General features: G+C 43.6%; 1 protein-coding gene across 7 annotated transcripts in view; it reads left to right on the top strand.

Annotated features, from left to right (window-relative positions):
- GPD2 (glycerol-3-phosphate dehydrogenase 2) overlaps nucleotides 1-17,322 on the top strand; it is a 183,579-nt gene that overhangs the window by 78,646 nt on the left and 87,611 nt on the right. For all 7 annotated transcript variants that reach the window (XM_075609355.1, XM_075609356.1, XM_075609354.1 and 4 more), the window contains exons 7-9: nucleotides 14,526-14,690; nucleotides 15,368-15,512; nucleotides 16,158-16,351. In XM_075609355.1, the coding sequence (XP_075465470.1) occupies nucleotides 14,526-14,690; nucleotides 15,368-15,512; nucleotides 16,158-16,351 (504 nt within the window). The remainder of the gene's footprint in view (nucleotides 1-14,525; nucleotides 14,691-15,367; nucleotides 15,513-16,157; nucleotides 16,352-17,322) is intronic.

The raw sequence follows: 17,322 nt of genomic DNA, 5'->3' as shown, positions 1-17,322 counted from the left end.
TTTTTTTACTTTCTTTAAGAGATCTGTACTTCTCCTATCCAACAGTTTGAATTTTTAGACTGATGCTCCTTTGAACATTCAAAATATGAAGTGTCCAGGAGCTTAAAATGGAGTCTCTCTCCAGAGCCCAATGCAGTCTAAACGTATCAAGGTAACCTCTGAAACAAATGAGATCTGGCGAATGAAACAATGTCCAAATATCAAATTATGGAATCTGACATACATTATTAGTGTCCAGTTTGGATGGTCCAGGAACCTTCAGATGTATCACGGGGACAGTCTCACGATATGTGAAAATAACAGACTGACACACAGACAAACCTCAACAAATTAACAAACTGACAAATCAACTAGACAACACCTAATGATAAGCTAGAAAACGAATTTAATAAAATAATTTAAAAGGACACATGTCTAGATCACAGGGAATTAATGACACTGTTGCTCTTCTAATGAGAAAAATTGGAATCCTACTTGAGACAAGCAGGATTCCGAAGAGCATTAGGGATAGTCTCTATCTAATGTAGCTGGCTTCAGATCGCTGTTGGTATTGTCCCTCCAGGGCACACAAACAGACGCTGTCAGTGTAGATGTTCTGATGCCTCCTGCGTTCTCCTCGCGGTCCGTTCTGGCTGCGCGCGCAACGCGGAAGTGATAGAGCAAAGCCGAGCTTTGCGTTCAATCACGTGTCCCAGGATCAGCTGTTGTGAATGCCTTCACCTCTAACCCTACGCGTTTTGTGAAACGTCACTTCCTCAGGCATATGTCACATCCATGGGTATGGCCATCCAGACTGGACATTAATGTATGGTCATTCCATAATTTGATATTTGGACATTGTTTCAGGCGCCGGATCTTATTTGTTTTATGTTATCTTGTCTGATCTGCATCGGTCAATTTTTCCAGGCAGCTTAGCTTATATGTAACAAAAAAAAACTTATACATATAACCAGTGTTCGACAATCATATACATTTAGACGCCCGGGGCGAGTGGATTTAACCTCCGGGCGAGTAAATATTTTCCCAAGCAGCACACGTGTTTCTTTTTATAAATTTCCCTGCTCGCGCTGAGAAAAAAAAAGAAAAAACCCCTACCTGACAGCTGATTGGCGCGCGCTCTCAGGCTTTGTGGGCGTGCGGCCAGGCTCTAAATGAGCCTGCCCCTAACGAGCAGCCATTCTTTTCCCATGGAGGACACAGTAAGTACCATCTGTGCCTTCCCCCCCCCTCCCTTCCCTCCCCGGCGCTCCTGCTGCCCGCAGTTATGGAGATGGTAGCAGGGGTGCCCCCTCATGTCCCCGCTTCCCCCCGATCCCGTGTCAGAGAGTGCGGCGGGAGATGGGAGCGGGGATGCCCCCTCATGTCCTGCTTCCCCCCGGTCCCGTGTCAGAGAGCGCGGCGGGAGATGGGAGCGGGGGTGCCCCCTCAGGTCCCCGCGGAGCAGGAGATGGGCGCAGGGGGGGGGGGGGGAGAGAGGTGTGTGTATATGGGAGCGTGTGTGTGTGTATATGGGAGCGTGTGTGTGTGTGTGTGTGTGTATATATGGGAGAGTGTGTGTGTGTGTGTGTGTGTGTGTGTGTGTGTGTGTGTGTATGTATATATGTATGTATGTATATATATATATATGTATATATATATATATGGGAGAGTGTGTGTGTGTGTGTGTGTGTGTGTGTGTATATATATATATGGGAGAGTGTGTGTGTGTGTGTGTGTGTATATATATGGGAGTGTGTGTGTGTGTGTATATATGGGAGTGTGTGTGTGTGTGTATATGGGAGTGTGTGTGTGTATATATGGGTGTTTGTGTATATGGAGAGTGTGTGTGTGTGTGTGTGTGTGTGTTTGTATATATGGGAGTGTGTGTATGTATGTATGTATAATATATATATATATATAATGTGTGTATATGTATATATATATATATATATATATATATATATATATATATATATATGTATCGGTATATATATATATATGTATATATATATATGTATGTGTATATATATATATATATATATGTATATATATATATATATATGTATATATATATATATATATATATATATATGTATATGTGAGAATGTGTATAGGAGTATGTGTGTGACACCTGAGATACCCCCCCAGTCAGTCACCCCCCCTGCCCCAGTCAGTCAGTCACCCCCCCCTGCCCTAGTCAGTCAGTCACCCCCCCTCTCTGGTCTGTCTCCCTCCCACTCTCTCTGGTCTGTCTCCCTCCCCCTCTCTCTGGTCTGTCTCCCTCCCCCTCTCTCTGGTCTGTCTCCCTCCCCCTCTCTCTGGTCTGTCTCCCTCCCCCTCTCTCTGGTCTGTCTCCCTCCCCCTCTCTCTGGTCTGTCTCCCTCCCCCTCTCTCTGCTCTGTCTCCCTCCCCCTCTCTTTGGTCATTCTCCCTCCCCCTCTCTCTGGTCTGTCTCCCTCCCCCTCTCTCTGGTCTGTCTCCCTCCCCCTCTCTCTGGTCTGTCTCCCTCCCCCTCTCTCTGGTCTGTCTCCCTCCCCCTCTCTCTGGTCTGTCTCCCTCCCCCTCTCTCTGGTCTGTCTCTCTCTCCCCTCTCTCTGGTCTGTCTCTCTCTCCCCTCTCTCTGGTCTCTCTCTCTCTCCCCTCTCTCTGGTCTCTCTCTCCCCTCTCTCTGGTCTCTCTCTCCCCTCTCTCTGGTCTCTCTCTCCCCTCTCTCTCCCCTCTCTCTCCCCTCTCTCTCCCCTCTCTCTCCCCTCTCTCTATCTGGATATCTTATTTACCCTCTATATCTTAACTGTCCTATACTACACCAAAATAACCTATACTGTTTTCTTCCAGATCTAACTCGGATCACACGGAAGACATCGGAATCCCCCCTAACCCAGAAGACAGGTAGAAAACACCTCCCCTCCAACTTATAACATTGAGGGAATGAGGTACCTGGACATTGAGGGACTGCGGATCAGGTAAGATCCCTGGCGGGATTGCTGCTTTAGATATTGTGAAGCGGGAACGTCCAGACACTTGTTAAGGGGTTCAGGAAACTAGTCAATCACATCTGGCACATTTTATTTCTAGATCCGACATTTACAGACACACACACGTAACAAGGACTAATTGTAGTATAATGTAATACAATAAATACATTTATGTCAAAAACGAATGTTGTTCTGACTAGGAATTTATTAAATGTATTTTATTTATATATTTTATTTTAGAGAGGGTTTGGGGCCGGGACTAGGGGCGGGGTTGGGGGCGGGACTAGGTGGCGAGTAGATTTTTTTGGTTGGGCGAGTAGATTTTTGGGTGATTTGTTGAACACTGCATATAACAGCATAATAGTAATACTAATTAGTATCTTGGAGTATCAGCGCTATTAACACACCCCTTTCTTTGCACATGGTAACCTCTGGGGCATAAAAAAAATAGTGCTTGGGGGCCAGATACCAACATTTTATGAGTTAAACTCCTAAAGGCTTCAGTGTGGGGATTGGTGTATGAAATGAGTCTGCGGTAGTGAGAGTTAAAGAAGCAATCTGTAATTCATATTGATGACACAATTTTAGGTAACACTTTTTTTTCTATCTACATGGATCCCACCGTTTTTTTTAATGTAGTGTAACCCCTCCTTGCCCGGTCCAATGAAGTGATGCGTGGAGGTAGTGTTATTTAGGCATAAATGCTCAGTGTGTTTGGGTTACCTTTCTCTGGGTGTTGCCATCTGTGCATGCCGGTGGTGTAAGCGTTGGTTGGAATAAAGGGCGCCAGGAACTTTATTTGACAAACTACTTTCTTTTTTCTACATCTTTGACCTCATACACTCTTCTTCCCTGGGTGCTCAGTAGGGATGGGCGAAACACTCCAAATCCGTTTCCCGGCATTCAGCGGATAATTGTGACAAAATCCACCTCTGAATTTTCTAAATAAAAAAAAATCTCATGTTGTTAGCAGTCGCCAGCTGTGCATAAATATCCCCTGAAACCTCTCTCCAGATGTAACCAGGTCCCCCTTTCTGTACTGACCCCCCTCCTTCCGCTGCGCAGGGTCGCCGAGTACGAGGGAGTGCGGGGAACCGGTGTGCGAGCCACGCGTTACCTGGAGTTGCGGCCGGTTGTCAGGGACGCGATCGGGCCGGTTGCCGGGGACGCGATCGGGCCGTTGTTAAGGCCGCGGTCGCGTTTCTGCGGCCCCGGCGGCTCGCGGAGCAGGGCGCCGCCATTGTTGGGTGCGTTGCGCATGCGCAGGGACTAGGAGCACCTGGAGGACTCCAGGGAGTTCGCGCATGCGCAGTGAGGAGCCAGTAAAGCCCGCGAAGCCCTGGCAAATCAGAGGAGGGCTCTGTAAGGGGACTTCAAGTCCCATGAGCCTCTGGAGCGGCCCCATGACGCCAGGGAGCCAATAGGGCTGCAGGAGTTCTGCTTGCAACAAAGTGATACACTTCGCGGGCTTGGAGCACGCTAGTCAGTTGGTGAGAGTAGCAGCTAGGGGAAGGAGGTAGGGTGCAGGAGTCAGTGACTCCCTGCACTAGGCCAGCACTCCCCTAGGCCCCAGATAACCCTGAGACATCCTAGCTGAGTGTTGTAGGGACAAGCCCTAGGTTAGGGACTCTGCCCCATTATCTAGTTATTAGTAGTGAACCAAGAATATTGATCGGTTGCTGACAGAGAGCTGGACTATCTTCAGGGAGGCCAAGCCAGCAGTGACTGCGGCCTGCGGGCAGCATACAGATTCTCGTCAAGGCACAGCCGGTGTGGAGCTGCGGTGATATTATCCACGCCGGAATTCACCCCACGCGTAGGAGGATATCACGACGATCCAACCCCGGTGGTATAGCAGCACCCGTGGCTGGAGCCCGGGCAGGTAACCCACTACCTCACGTGCACCAACCAGGCCTATCACCAGACATAATGGCTGCGCAGTCACACACACACACTTGTAGGTGATTTGGGAGTGCTAGACATTGGGTTGGGTTTACTGGACACGGGGTGGGATCACTCTGTGGAGGTGCTAGCGTCCGCCGTGACGCATAAAGGTTAGCATCCGCCGTGACGTATAAAGTGTGGGCACCCGCCGTGGTGCAAGTTAGTTAGCATCCTGTAAGACGCCGTGGTCTGGTTGCCCTTAGCGGGGAACCCTTGTTGCTATGTGTTGATGTTACTTGTCTCTATATGCCCGTTAGTAAAGTCACCAGTTGTTATCCAATCTGTTGTACGTGGTTATTGTGTATTGTCCTGCGAGGAACCACTCCCCCTCTGGTGGGAGCCATCGCAGTTGGAGGCGCTGCATCGTTGTAAGTGAGTACCCCTAGTATAATTGCCCCAGGTTCCCCGTGGAGGAAGCTCAGCCCTCCTGTGAGCCAACAGGTAATGCACCACACCTATGGTAACATTGTATGTTTCTCCGCACCCACAGTATAATCTGCGATTGGGGGGGGGGGGGAAACTCGTTACACAAATAAATTAGGGAGACATGTCTGTGCTGAAAAAGGCGCATGCCTGAGGTACCTGGCTGAGAGATATGCAGATGAGTCTCCTCCCACACTCCCTAGAGGGATTTTTATACCAACTAATATAGTTGATAAACTATCCTAATAACCGGAATGGTGTCAGACCCAACAGGATTAGAACCCACAACAACTGCTTTTCTAAGCCACAGCAGTGTGAGCTAAACCAGCTGATGTTACTATATACTGCTGAACCCCGTTATAACGCGGTCCTCGGGGTACACTTAATACGACCTGATTATTACCGGGATCGTGATAAAAAAAATGGCCACCGCGATCAGGGATTCCGCGTCTGCTGGAGGGGGAGAGTTGGGATAGCTCTCCCTGAAGCTGGTGTCGCAGCGGCACCCCCACGCAGCATTACCCGGCATCTGCAGCAGCAGCTGATCTGTGTCCTGTGCAGAGAAGCTGTGAGGGGGGGGGGAGGTTGGGGGAAGGATCTCACGGAGCCTGGGCCGGGATATCAGCTGTCTGTGTATGTCCCCTGGCCAGGAAATGGCTCCCTTCTGTCCTCCCCCACCGGCGGAGGACAGGGAGGGAAAGGTGTGTGTGTGTATGGGGGGATGGGATGTGCTGGGGGGGTGATGTGCAGAAAGGGGGGGATGTGATGGGCAGGGGGGGATGTGTTGTGATGTGCAAGGGGGGTGATGTGCAGGCTGGGGATGTGATGTGCAAGGGGGGGTGATGTGATGGGAAGGGGGGGATGGGATGTGATGTGCAGTGGAGTATTGTGTGTGTCCATCTGTCCGTTAGCAATAAAGCTTTAAAAAAAAATGTGCTTTTAAAAAAATGGGAGCAACACTCACCCCGCGTTATACGCGGATCCGCGCTATAACTGGGTTGAGCTGTACTTGGTTTTGAGCTCTACTTCTCATTGAGTGCTCATACTGTATCTGTACAAAGAACATTACCCTCTTCTGGGCTACATAAGAATATCTAATAAGCCGTCTTCTGCCATGATACACCTGGTGCGGGAAGACGCCTTATAGTCCATTTATTTAAATAGGCTGTAATGTATTTCAGCACTGAAGGTGAATTATGGCATAACACTGCTTAGTAAATATGGCCCCCTGTCTTTATCCTTTATAAGATTAGAAGTACTAATTGAAGTCACACGCTCACTTTCTTATAGTACTTTCTCTCTGCATCTGCTTTATTTGCTGTGCTTCACCTTGTTTTTATTTGTGTGTCAGACAACATGTTTTATTTAATCTCTATTAGAATATGAAGAGAGAAAAGGCAATCCTTTGGTGGAGGTGTACGCCTAAATACTCCAAGTGGGTAAAATACCCCGTAGAGAGATTATAATGACCTGGACAAAGTAACTTTTAATACATATCCCATTAGAAAGAATGAGGAAGGTGCTGCAAAATAGAGAGTACATTAATGTAATACAATGTATCTGGGATGAATTAACCTAACGGAGTTAAAAAGTTATAAAGTTTATTAAGCGACAGAATTGACTGAATACTAAAAAAAAGTCCTTATAAAAAGTACAAGCTCAAACGGTGATCAAATAGCAATGTGTACTAGTCCTAGTAGTGAGACCTAGTACTTGGTGATAATTTAAGCAAAATAATCAGCAATGAACGAAGCCTGTATATTTATATTTGCAGAACAAAAAACTCCTGACTTAGAGCTTGTTTGATAATGCAGATTGAAAAATCAAAATGCATTAAATCATATGTTGGCTTCTTCCGAGGTGCAGTCACCCTGAAAGAGACCCTAAAATGTGTCCACTCCCAATTAAGCGATTTCTACACCAAGACAAATTTCCCTAGCCAATTCCAATCTGGGTTTCGTCCCAAACACTCCACTGTAACTACCCTGCTAAAAGTTTGCAATGAAATCCAGTGCGGAATGGAACGGGGACAACTCACTGGTGCAGTATTCCTAGATTTGGAAAGGCTTTTAACACAGTTGATCATGTTATCCTGCTTAACAAACTCCAGAGCTCTGGAATAGGGAAACATGCTTTAAACTGGTTTCAGTCCTACCTATCAGGAAGATCCCAACATGTGTCCATCTCAGGCTCTAACTCCAACCCCCTGGATATCACCTGTGGTGTCCCGCAAGGCTCTGTTCTGGGGCCCCTACTCTTCTCAGTGTCCATTAATGATCTTCCCACAGCTTGTAAGGAAGCCTCAATACACATGTATGCAGATGACACAATCCTGTATGCACACAGCCATAGCCTCTCTGACCTTCAACACATACTTCAGTCTGACTTTTTGAGACTCGAAAACTGGATTTCCCAAAACAAACTGTTTTTAAACACTGACAAGTCGGTAACAATGGTATTTGGGACCAAGACTAAATTTGTAAAGCTTCCAGTGACTGAGCTCCTGATTAGAACCAACGCTAAAACCACCCTAACACCTGTCACTAGTTTTAAATACCTGGGCTTATGGTTTGACTCCCACTTAACATTCGGGATGCACATTGATACCCTGACAACCAAGACCTATGCCAAACTAGGGGTACTTTACAGGAACAAATCCTCCCTAAGTCTCCTGGTCAGAAAGCGTATTGCACAGCAGATGCTAATGCCAATTATTGACTATGGAGACATAGTATATGGCTCAGCTCCTCAAACCCACCTTAGCAAACTTGACACCCTCTACAATTCAATTTGTCGTTTTGTTCTCCAATGCAACTACAACACACATCACTGCGAAATGCTCAAAGAACTAGATTGGTCATCACTCGAGTCTAGGCGCAAAGTTCACCTTTCCTGTCTCACCCTCAAATACTTTCTGGGCAAGCTACCCAGCTACCTGAACAAGCTCCTCACCCCTACCACATGCAGTACCTATCACCTGAGATCAGACTCCAAAAGACTATTCATGGTCCCAAGACTCAACAAAGTATCCGGACGTTCCTCCTTCTCCTTCCGTGCACCCCAAAACTGGAACAACCTACCAGAGACTCTCATATCCACCACCAGCTTAAGTTCTTTCAAATCTAAGGCTGTCTCACACTTTAATCTGGTCTGTAACTGTTTCATACGCTCATAATATATATTGTCTTTAACTGTGCATGCAATGTCTTGTATATAATGTATACCTTGTTCATTTATGTAACTGTATTTGTAACCATGTATTATTTTGTTTTACTCTGTGCCCAGGACATACTTGAAAACGAGAGGTAACTCTCAATGTATTACTTCCTGGTAAAATATTTTTTATAAATAAATAGATGGGTACATAGAAGTGATGTAATGCCCCCTGTGCAATCTATATAAACGAGATAACACAGATCTCGTCTAATAAGATGACATTTTTTAATATCCATATAGTATCAGAATATTCGTCTACAAATAATAATAGTGCTTCCTGTCGAGGGCCGGCCTTGGGGCAAAGTGAGCAGGGCGGCCGCCTTGGGCCCCGAGCCTTCAGGGACCCAGCGCTCCCTCTCTGTTGGCGCCAGGATCCAACTTCTATCTGACCAGAGTGGGGAGTTGGAGGGAGCGTGGGGCTCCCAAACATCTCCAGTTCCCCCCTTCAGTTGGGCGGAAGTTGGGTGCCGACAAAGAGTAGGGAGCATGGGGCCCCCGGCCCAGGTGGAACGTTTTTTTTGCTGAGCGGTGCGTGTGTTTTTTCTTTGCGAGAGAAGTCACCTTTTCCTGGAGCGGTCCGCCCCTTGTCACGTTGCCATGGTGACCGACGTGAAATAACGCTGCAACATTATATTATGACACAATACCATGGCAACATGTTACATGCCTCCGTGATGTCATGATGGAGCGAAGCTGCTGGAGTACAGCCGCTTGTCAAGGTAAGTCCCCTTAACTTTTTTTTTTTACCAGGAGGGGCTCGCTGCCAGCGTGCCCCCTTGGGCCACGCAACGTCTAAGGTCCGGCCCTGTGAGTAATTCCTAGAGCAGCAGAGGTGGCACCATTTTCTTCTAACCCAGTAGAGTGAATTAGCCCATGTTCTGTTCATCGTCTTCTTTTTTTTTTTTTTTTTTTTTTTTTTTTTTTTAATTATATGTCACTTGGCCTCAGTAACTCATAGGCCTCAGTACATATTATTACTTTGTAACCTTGAAAGTGCTTCAAGTACAACCAACAAATTGATATCCCTTTGGAGCTATGCTTTTAGTAGAACGTGTGCAATGCAACCCATCAGCTGGTTTAGCTCACACTGCTAGAACTGTTCTTAATAACAGAGATTGTGTGGGTTGAACTTCTGATCCTATTGGGTCTGACAGCACACCCAATTCCTAAGGTGCCTTAGACTTGACAATCCAATAACACTTTGTGTGCTGTGGGAAGCAAGTCGGATCCTTCCTGCAGTTTGTAGTGTTTTATTTATTTAAAAATAAAGTATTTCAATTTGGTATGTGTCTGGCAGATGGCACAGTGAATATTTTTGTCCCTGCTCTGTATTCCGTAGCCACTTTTGTTCATATCCTTCATGTAGCACCAAAATTAGTGCATATACCTGTAGTAACTCCCTTCCCCTGGCTTCCGTTAAAATCAGACCACTTTTACTTCCTGGTGAGACCATACAACGGAGATACCTAATAGATTAGTTACATTTGGGAGCAGTGAGCAGCTCAAAAGTAGGATGAGACAGTGACACTACCCATCAGCATGTTTAGCTCACACTGCTAGAGCTGTGACTTCTTGGGAAAGCAGTGGTTGTGAGTTTTAGTCCTGTTGGGTGTGACACCATTCCAGTCATCAGTTTGTATGGAAATGCTTTTAGGAAGTGTGGGATCAGAGGCAATTAAATATACTTTGCATATCTGGCAGCTAGGTACCTCAGGTGTGCTCCTTTTTCAGCACACACGTCTCCCTAATTTATTTGGAGGGACGTTTGAGGTGATCTATATATGCGTCTGGTAAAAAAATTAGGACTGTCCGCCTTCCTTTTTTAACAATCCAGCAATGATTTGTAAGATTCCGCGGGGCGGATTGTTCAAAATCTGTCTGAAAACGGATTGCTCTGTCTTTTTTTTTTTTTTTTTGAATGGCAGATTGGCCTTTTTGAGACTGATCCGCGGACCAAAGGAACTGGCCTATCTGAGGCGGATCCCAATTCGCCAAAAACATTTACCCATCTCTGGTGATCAGGCAGCATCCCAGGGAGGCACATGGCTTGTAACCTTGTTAGCACTTTTTGGGTGAATAAACGGTGATCCCTTGCATGTGGACATGAGGTTTGCTAGCAGCGTACCAGGACTCTATGCAGGGGTGCACTTTCTATCGAGGAGCCCAAGTCCTGTCATCCTGTGCAGATCCCTCCTAGTCCCTACATTGGCTTGCTAGTGTGCTATTTGGTCTTGTCTGAAGACAAGTCCTCTGTATGACACCCTGGGGCCCTTCTTGAGGAATCCCCTGGCATGAGTGTCATGCACATCCTCTATATGGAGATTAGGACGTTCCTAACCCTCCATTATAAGTGTCCCTAACTGCAAAATAATAAAGGTGACCATACTCGCTAACATATAGTTACACACATAAGGAAAGACGATATATACAGTGAGGCTCCTCTCCTCTTGTTCTCCAGGAACTTAAGGGCCTTGAAGCTTCTGCAACTCCATATATACCCTTCTGTGAGATTACCATCTCCCTAGATACAGGGGGAGGGGTTTGGATGTTGCTTAGTCCTTATGACACAGGTGGCAGACTAAACATCTTCTAGAAGGTGGGCATGATTGGAATTATACTTACTATCCTGCACCTGAGGGCAGAATTAACATCTTCCAGAATGTGGGCGTGGCTAAGCCTCTTCGGAGCTACTTTGCAAAAATATGTTGAAGGGCAGTTAACCCTTTAGGGACCTTAACGCCTTAAATATACATAGTAATCCCAGAAAGGGGTTACAGAAACTTAAAGCTATCAAAATAATTTGGGTATGGCAAAAATTGGTGTTCACTCTCTTAATGGGGAATATTGTTTTGATCCGTAGTGTGTAAATGTATGACATTTTACATTAAATGTAAAATACATCTGACAAAGAAACCGTAGGAGCTTTACATTTATGGTGTGAAGCAGGGGGTCTCCGGAGCTGAACCGCGTTAATTTGTTTCAGCTGCGGGACTCCCTCCTGCCCGTGATACTTGCCTGTAAAGGGGCTGCCGGAATCTCATATCTGTTTAATGGTTCCGCGTCACACAGGCCAATAGGAAGCTGCAAGAGATGACGTTGAGGCTTCCTTTTGGCATGCGGGACCCTTAAACAGACATTTTCTGTGCCCTGCTGTGGTTGCTACTGGCGGCCCTTTTACAGGTATGTATCTCGGGAAGCAGGGGTCCCCGGAGCTGAAATTGACACGGTTCAGCTCCGGAGACCCCCTGCTTCTCACCTAGTGCCCCCCCAAGAGGTAACGTCACTTTAACTTTACTGTGCTTTCTCAAACATTGTAATTTAAGGGTTTCACCTTTACTGTTGCTGAATATAGGCAGGATTCACAAAGCTGTGAAGATCCTTATTGGAGATTGGTGAATCTCCCTCTACAATCTTTAACCCATTTAGTGCCATCACGTAGTCACTAGCATTGGGATCACAAGGTTCCCACCCTCAATGTTAGAAATAGAAGTGAAAATCCACTTCTTGGTTTCTGATCGTGGCTAAGGGGTTAATTCTATATATAGACCTAAACGACAGCTCGCCCCACTTTCAAGAAAATCCCCATGGACTTCAATTGACATTTTTCGTCCAAAAGAAACCTGAATAACCACTTCATATATACCCTAAGTCACGTAAGAATTCCCTAAGATGCGATATGGGTTATTGCACCACGATTCTGCATTAACTGCCATTGCCTTGAATGCCAGATAACGCAGGATCGCGGTGTGATAACCCGTGTTGTATGTCGGTGAATTTTTCTCTCGGAGCAGTGATCACGATCCGCAAGAAACGGGAAGTGAACATCCGTGTGCTGGCGTTTGTGACATCGTTGAACGAGAGCAGGGCACTAAAAATATCTAAAGGCATTGCTTGCCAAAAAAGTATAGAATCCTCTTTTTTTTTTTCTTCTGTTCAGTGATAATTCCAACTTTTTAATGCTGTGACTGCTCTAGAGATAAACATTTCTTTTAAAAAGAATGATTTCTCTGGAGTTTTAATTAGAAGTCAGCATTCATGTATTAAACCAACAGAGCGTAATAAGTAGTTCCTGCTGCCCGTGTAATCAAAGGCAGTTGAAATCTTGACAATAATAAAGATGACAAAATAAAATATTTTCATACATACACTATCCAGTTATGTTCTGTCACTGCTTTTAGGGTGCTTTCTGGTTTTAACCACATTAGTGAAAAAAGTAACTTGCATTGTACAGTATTATTCTGCACCAGGAATGAGTAACTTGTGTCCTCAAGAGACACCAACAGGCCAGGTATTACAGATATCTCTGCGTCAGCGCAGGTGATTGTCTTCGACTGAGCTACTGATTGAGCCACCTCTACTGTAGCAGGGATATCCTTAAAAATATACCTGATGGTGGCCCTTGAGGACTGGAGTTGGCCACTCCTGCTCTACACAGTGATGCATTCTGCACGTAACTGGTTAAAGGAATGCCACAGTCTCACATTGATCCTTGTGATGCTCTTTCATGGAATAAACTGATCGGTTTCACTGCTTTATATAGAGAGACCAGAAATCTGTCTGAATCTGACAGAAATCATCAGCGTGCTGCTCAGCCTGAATGTGTCAAATGAGGAACACATCCGAAAGATAAAAGTACAGGAACAATTGTAGGCTTGTGGTTACTAAGGGGAGGTGGAAACTATTGTCTTTGCTATGCGCATGCTCTTTGAGATTTCATTAAACAAATAGCGAGTTTAATGGAGAAGCGGTTTCTTCGATATTGTTTACACAATGCTGTATGTATAACATTCAATACTATGGTCCTAATGTAAAATTGTAAACCCATTTGCTGTTGAAATCAACCATCTCAATATCAACATATTATTATTTTCTTCATGATTTCACAGACTTTTTTAAAATTCGTCATTCTCTTGTCTAAGAAAAACGACATCATTCAACTAATAAATAGCTTGTTTATTGATTTAACTTCATTACAACGAGGGGTTGAGGGGAGTGGACATCTGACCCACTAAACATTGATCCCCTCTTTGCCCTTTTGCCATAGACAGATTGTGTGTACCGGTTCAAAGCCGTACAGACATATCATATGCAAGATATTTTACTAAACCATTTGTATTAAGCATTAGGTGTGCTAGCAGCATAAATCAACAACCATATCCATTACACTCCCATCCTTTGTATCAGTATTATCTTGCTTAGAACTGATTCTAGCACACTGTGATTTGAGTTCTAACACGACTGATCAAGGAATCAGAAATTAATTATTCTAAGCACACAGACCCTGGTCCCAGAAATATGGAGTAATTTCTCTAAGCCAAGGAAATAATAAATAGAAAGTCTCTTGTGATGCTTGTATTTAAAGAGATTAATCATCCTTTACCTTGGTTCTCCTTTATGAAAGAGGTTTGATGATGTAAACACATCAAATTTGTCTTGATTTCTCAAAGCAGTTGTATTTTCATCTTATAATTATTTAGTGACTTGAGCAATATTAACGATTGTAAAAATAATCTATGTTAAAGATTTGTATGTATTGACTGTATGTGTTATTAAGGGTTGTTAATTAACACCAACGGCCTATCTTTGAATTAAGGACTGCAAATACATTGTTTATCTACTTTAAGAGATTTATAGTTTGTTGTTTTAATGCATCCTCAGACCTCCTAGGGATTTGTCATACGTCCCATTAATAAATAAACACACTTTTTTTAAATTTCTGAATTGTATTAATAGTGTAATTAGGTATTTGCTCATGTAAATAGGCCATGTGTTCGTTAAATTAGCCACTGTTGATGGATAGCAGGTTAATTCTATCATCTGGAAGAAACAATGTATCTTTAAATAATTCTTGTTAGATCTAGCCAGCCATCATGTATATTCAATGTGACAGGGACAGATGTGACAGATCGGTTCTGACACACTTCCATACCACAAGTCAGTGGCTTGAGGTGACTCATGTCCTTCCTTTGATTCTGTCCTCTGCTGCAGGACAACACAACGATGCACGAATGAACCTTGCCATCGCCCTCACTGCTGCCAGGTATGGTGCTGCCACAGCCAATTACACTGAAGTGGTACGCTTGCTGAAGAAGACAGATTCAGAAAGCGGCAGGGAGCGCGTCTGTGGCGCACGCTGCAGAGATGTTCTAACAGGTATATGACTTGTAGTCTGCCAGACGGTCATAGTTCTGTACGGTATAATGTTTAACCCTTCTTGTTCTTCACAGACCCTTTGAGTCTTTGAAAGGGATTTTGATATTTCATTTATTATGATATTTATAATCAGACCCATGTGTTTTTGATATATACAAGACTTTAATTGACTATACAACGCTTTGTTAAGAAACAGCGCATACAAACTTGCACATGCCACATACTTGAACATAGCACTTGAACTCTGCATTATATAAGTAGTCCATAATATAAGTCTGATGAGGGGAGTGTGGGAATATATGGGAAACATTGTGATAATTCAAGATGGTCAACTGTGTAATAATTAACTTCATCCTTTTTCTTTCCAGTTACAAATAACATTGTTGTTGAGAGTTACACTTAGAAAAACAACTATATAAAAAAAATAAATCTCACTTTAAAACATACTTTTTTTGTTACTGATTAGGTAAAGAAGGTCCATGCTTAGCATCATGGTAGCATTGCATAAGTGAAACAAATTCAGTAACTCTAAGTAGCCTTTAATAATTTCAACTATTAGGCATTTTGAGTGTCGGTGTGTTCTTCACAATGAGTTGTTCATAAATAAGTGAATCATCTTGGGTGTCACAGAACAGAGCAACACATGGTAGGTGATTAATGCTGTTTTTCTTTTCCAGGGCAGGAATTTGATGTCAAAGCAAAATGTGTTATCAATGCAACAGGGCCTTTCACAGACTCGGTGCGCAAAATGGATAATCAAGAGGTCCTAAACATCTGCCAGCCAAGCGCTGGTGTGCATATTGTGATGCCTGGATATTACAGGTACTGTAACAGTGTTACATTCATATCCTTAAACCGTTCACTGACAAATAGAAGTACATTGTGATTTAAAGTAATTCTTTGTAGATTCTTCTGGTAGCGAAGGAGGACATTAGCAGCTGTGTTCTTGCCTTACTTCATGTAAATAAAACACAGGGAAATGCAGGTAATATGGTTTTTGGACCAAAATATAGTTTACAGTAAACAGACTTTTGAAAAACAAGGTTCACCTTCATGTATGCAGAGGAATTAAAGAAAAACGAAGAAATGTTTCATTAAACTCTGATAGTGCCAATCAGGGTGCTGTCCTGTGGAATTTTCCATTCAAGACAATGGGAGTATCCATTGTTCTCTGATCAGGTATTATCTAAGTGTAACGAATAACCCCCTAAATGTTAAATGCGCATTTTCTGAATAAATACTGTGCACTAATTGTTAAACAAAAACGTTATATGGGATGCATACTGTAGATGCAAATGTCTGCTTCAGTGGTGAGAAGGCGTGTTATGTGCTTCACAATTTGTATGTTTAGCATCTCTTCGGCATAACCTCTGCCATGCGTTTATTGTAAGTCCCATGGCAATTTATGAATGGGGGAAAAAAAAAAAAGAAGTTATTTGATGATCAAGGATAAATCATGTCTTCCAGCCCAGATCACATGGGATTGCTTGACCCAGCCACCAGTGATGGGCGAGTTATTTTCTTTCTGCCATGGTTGAAGATGACTATCGCTGGAACTACAGACACGCCAACCGAAGTTACACACCATCCCATTCCAACGGAGGAAGACATTAATTTTATTTTAACTGAAGTGCGCAACTACCTCAGCCCTGATGTGGAAGGTAAGCCAGAAAATAGCATTTATTAGAGCAATATATCAAAATAGGTTTCTATCAAACAAGACAAAGGTTTGGAAATGCAAAGTCTTTGACTCCTAATTCTAATTTTTTGCGTTTATCATACAATTACAAGTCATATTACAGCTTTGCTCTGGAATGTACAAAATATATAAACCTTTCATAATTGTACGCCATTGAATTTGAGATATACGTTGTACTTGTATTTGTGATCGGAGTGGTGATTTAATGATAAATTGAAGGGGTGCAATGGTTTGAAACAAGCAGAAGTCTTAAATGAAGACTCCCTGGATCGTGGCCAGGCCCATGTTGCTAATTTGGGTCTGGTTGTAGTGCTGCAGAACAAGCTCAATATTACAATAATTTACAACATGCAAAAAGTAAAATGTTTCTTCTTTGCAGCTGTTTGAGCTGCTGCTTGTGAAGTATGCAATTATTTAATATGCACCTTAAGATGACAGCAATTTGTCATTATTTCTGTCTCCTTTAGGGCGACAGCAATCTGTCATTATTTCTATTTTTGGGAAAAATGCCTTTTTGCCGTTCTGCATTATGCACCCCTGTGGTGTTTTTTTTTATTATTAACATGTAAGCCTTCACATAGACGATTACACTTGCATTGAATATATACATGATCATAGGCTTCTGTAATAGATGGAATGAAATCTCAAGTCATTCTATTGTACTGGTACCCAGGAAAACTACAGCATCCAGTCTCTGAGTACGATTTCGTATTGAATTTCATCATGATCTTTGCTCTATTTGAATTGTCCTATCCGATCTTTTCATCCTCTATCATTTTAAACACATTGGAACTTTCTTCTATCAATAGTTTGGTTGTTCCACATTTCTGGTCCATTCAAGTATCTTGTCAGATGGGTGCACTCCAGATACATGCACAATGCTGTATTACAATATTAATAACTACTGTATTGCATTTTTTTCTTTGTGACCTA

Source organism: Ascaphus truei, chromosome 7, assembly GCF_040206685.1.
Source record: "Ascaphus truei isolate aAscTru1 chromosome 7, aAscTru1.hap1, whole genome shotgun sequence".
NCBI lineage: Eukaryota > Metazoa > Chordata > Amphibia > Anura > Ascaphidae > Ascaphus > Ascaphus truei.
The sequence above is the reverse complement of the archived record's forward strand: the minus strand, read 5'-3'. Positions and strand labels throughout refer to the sequence as shown.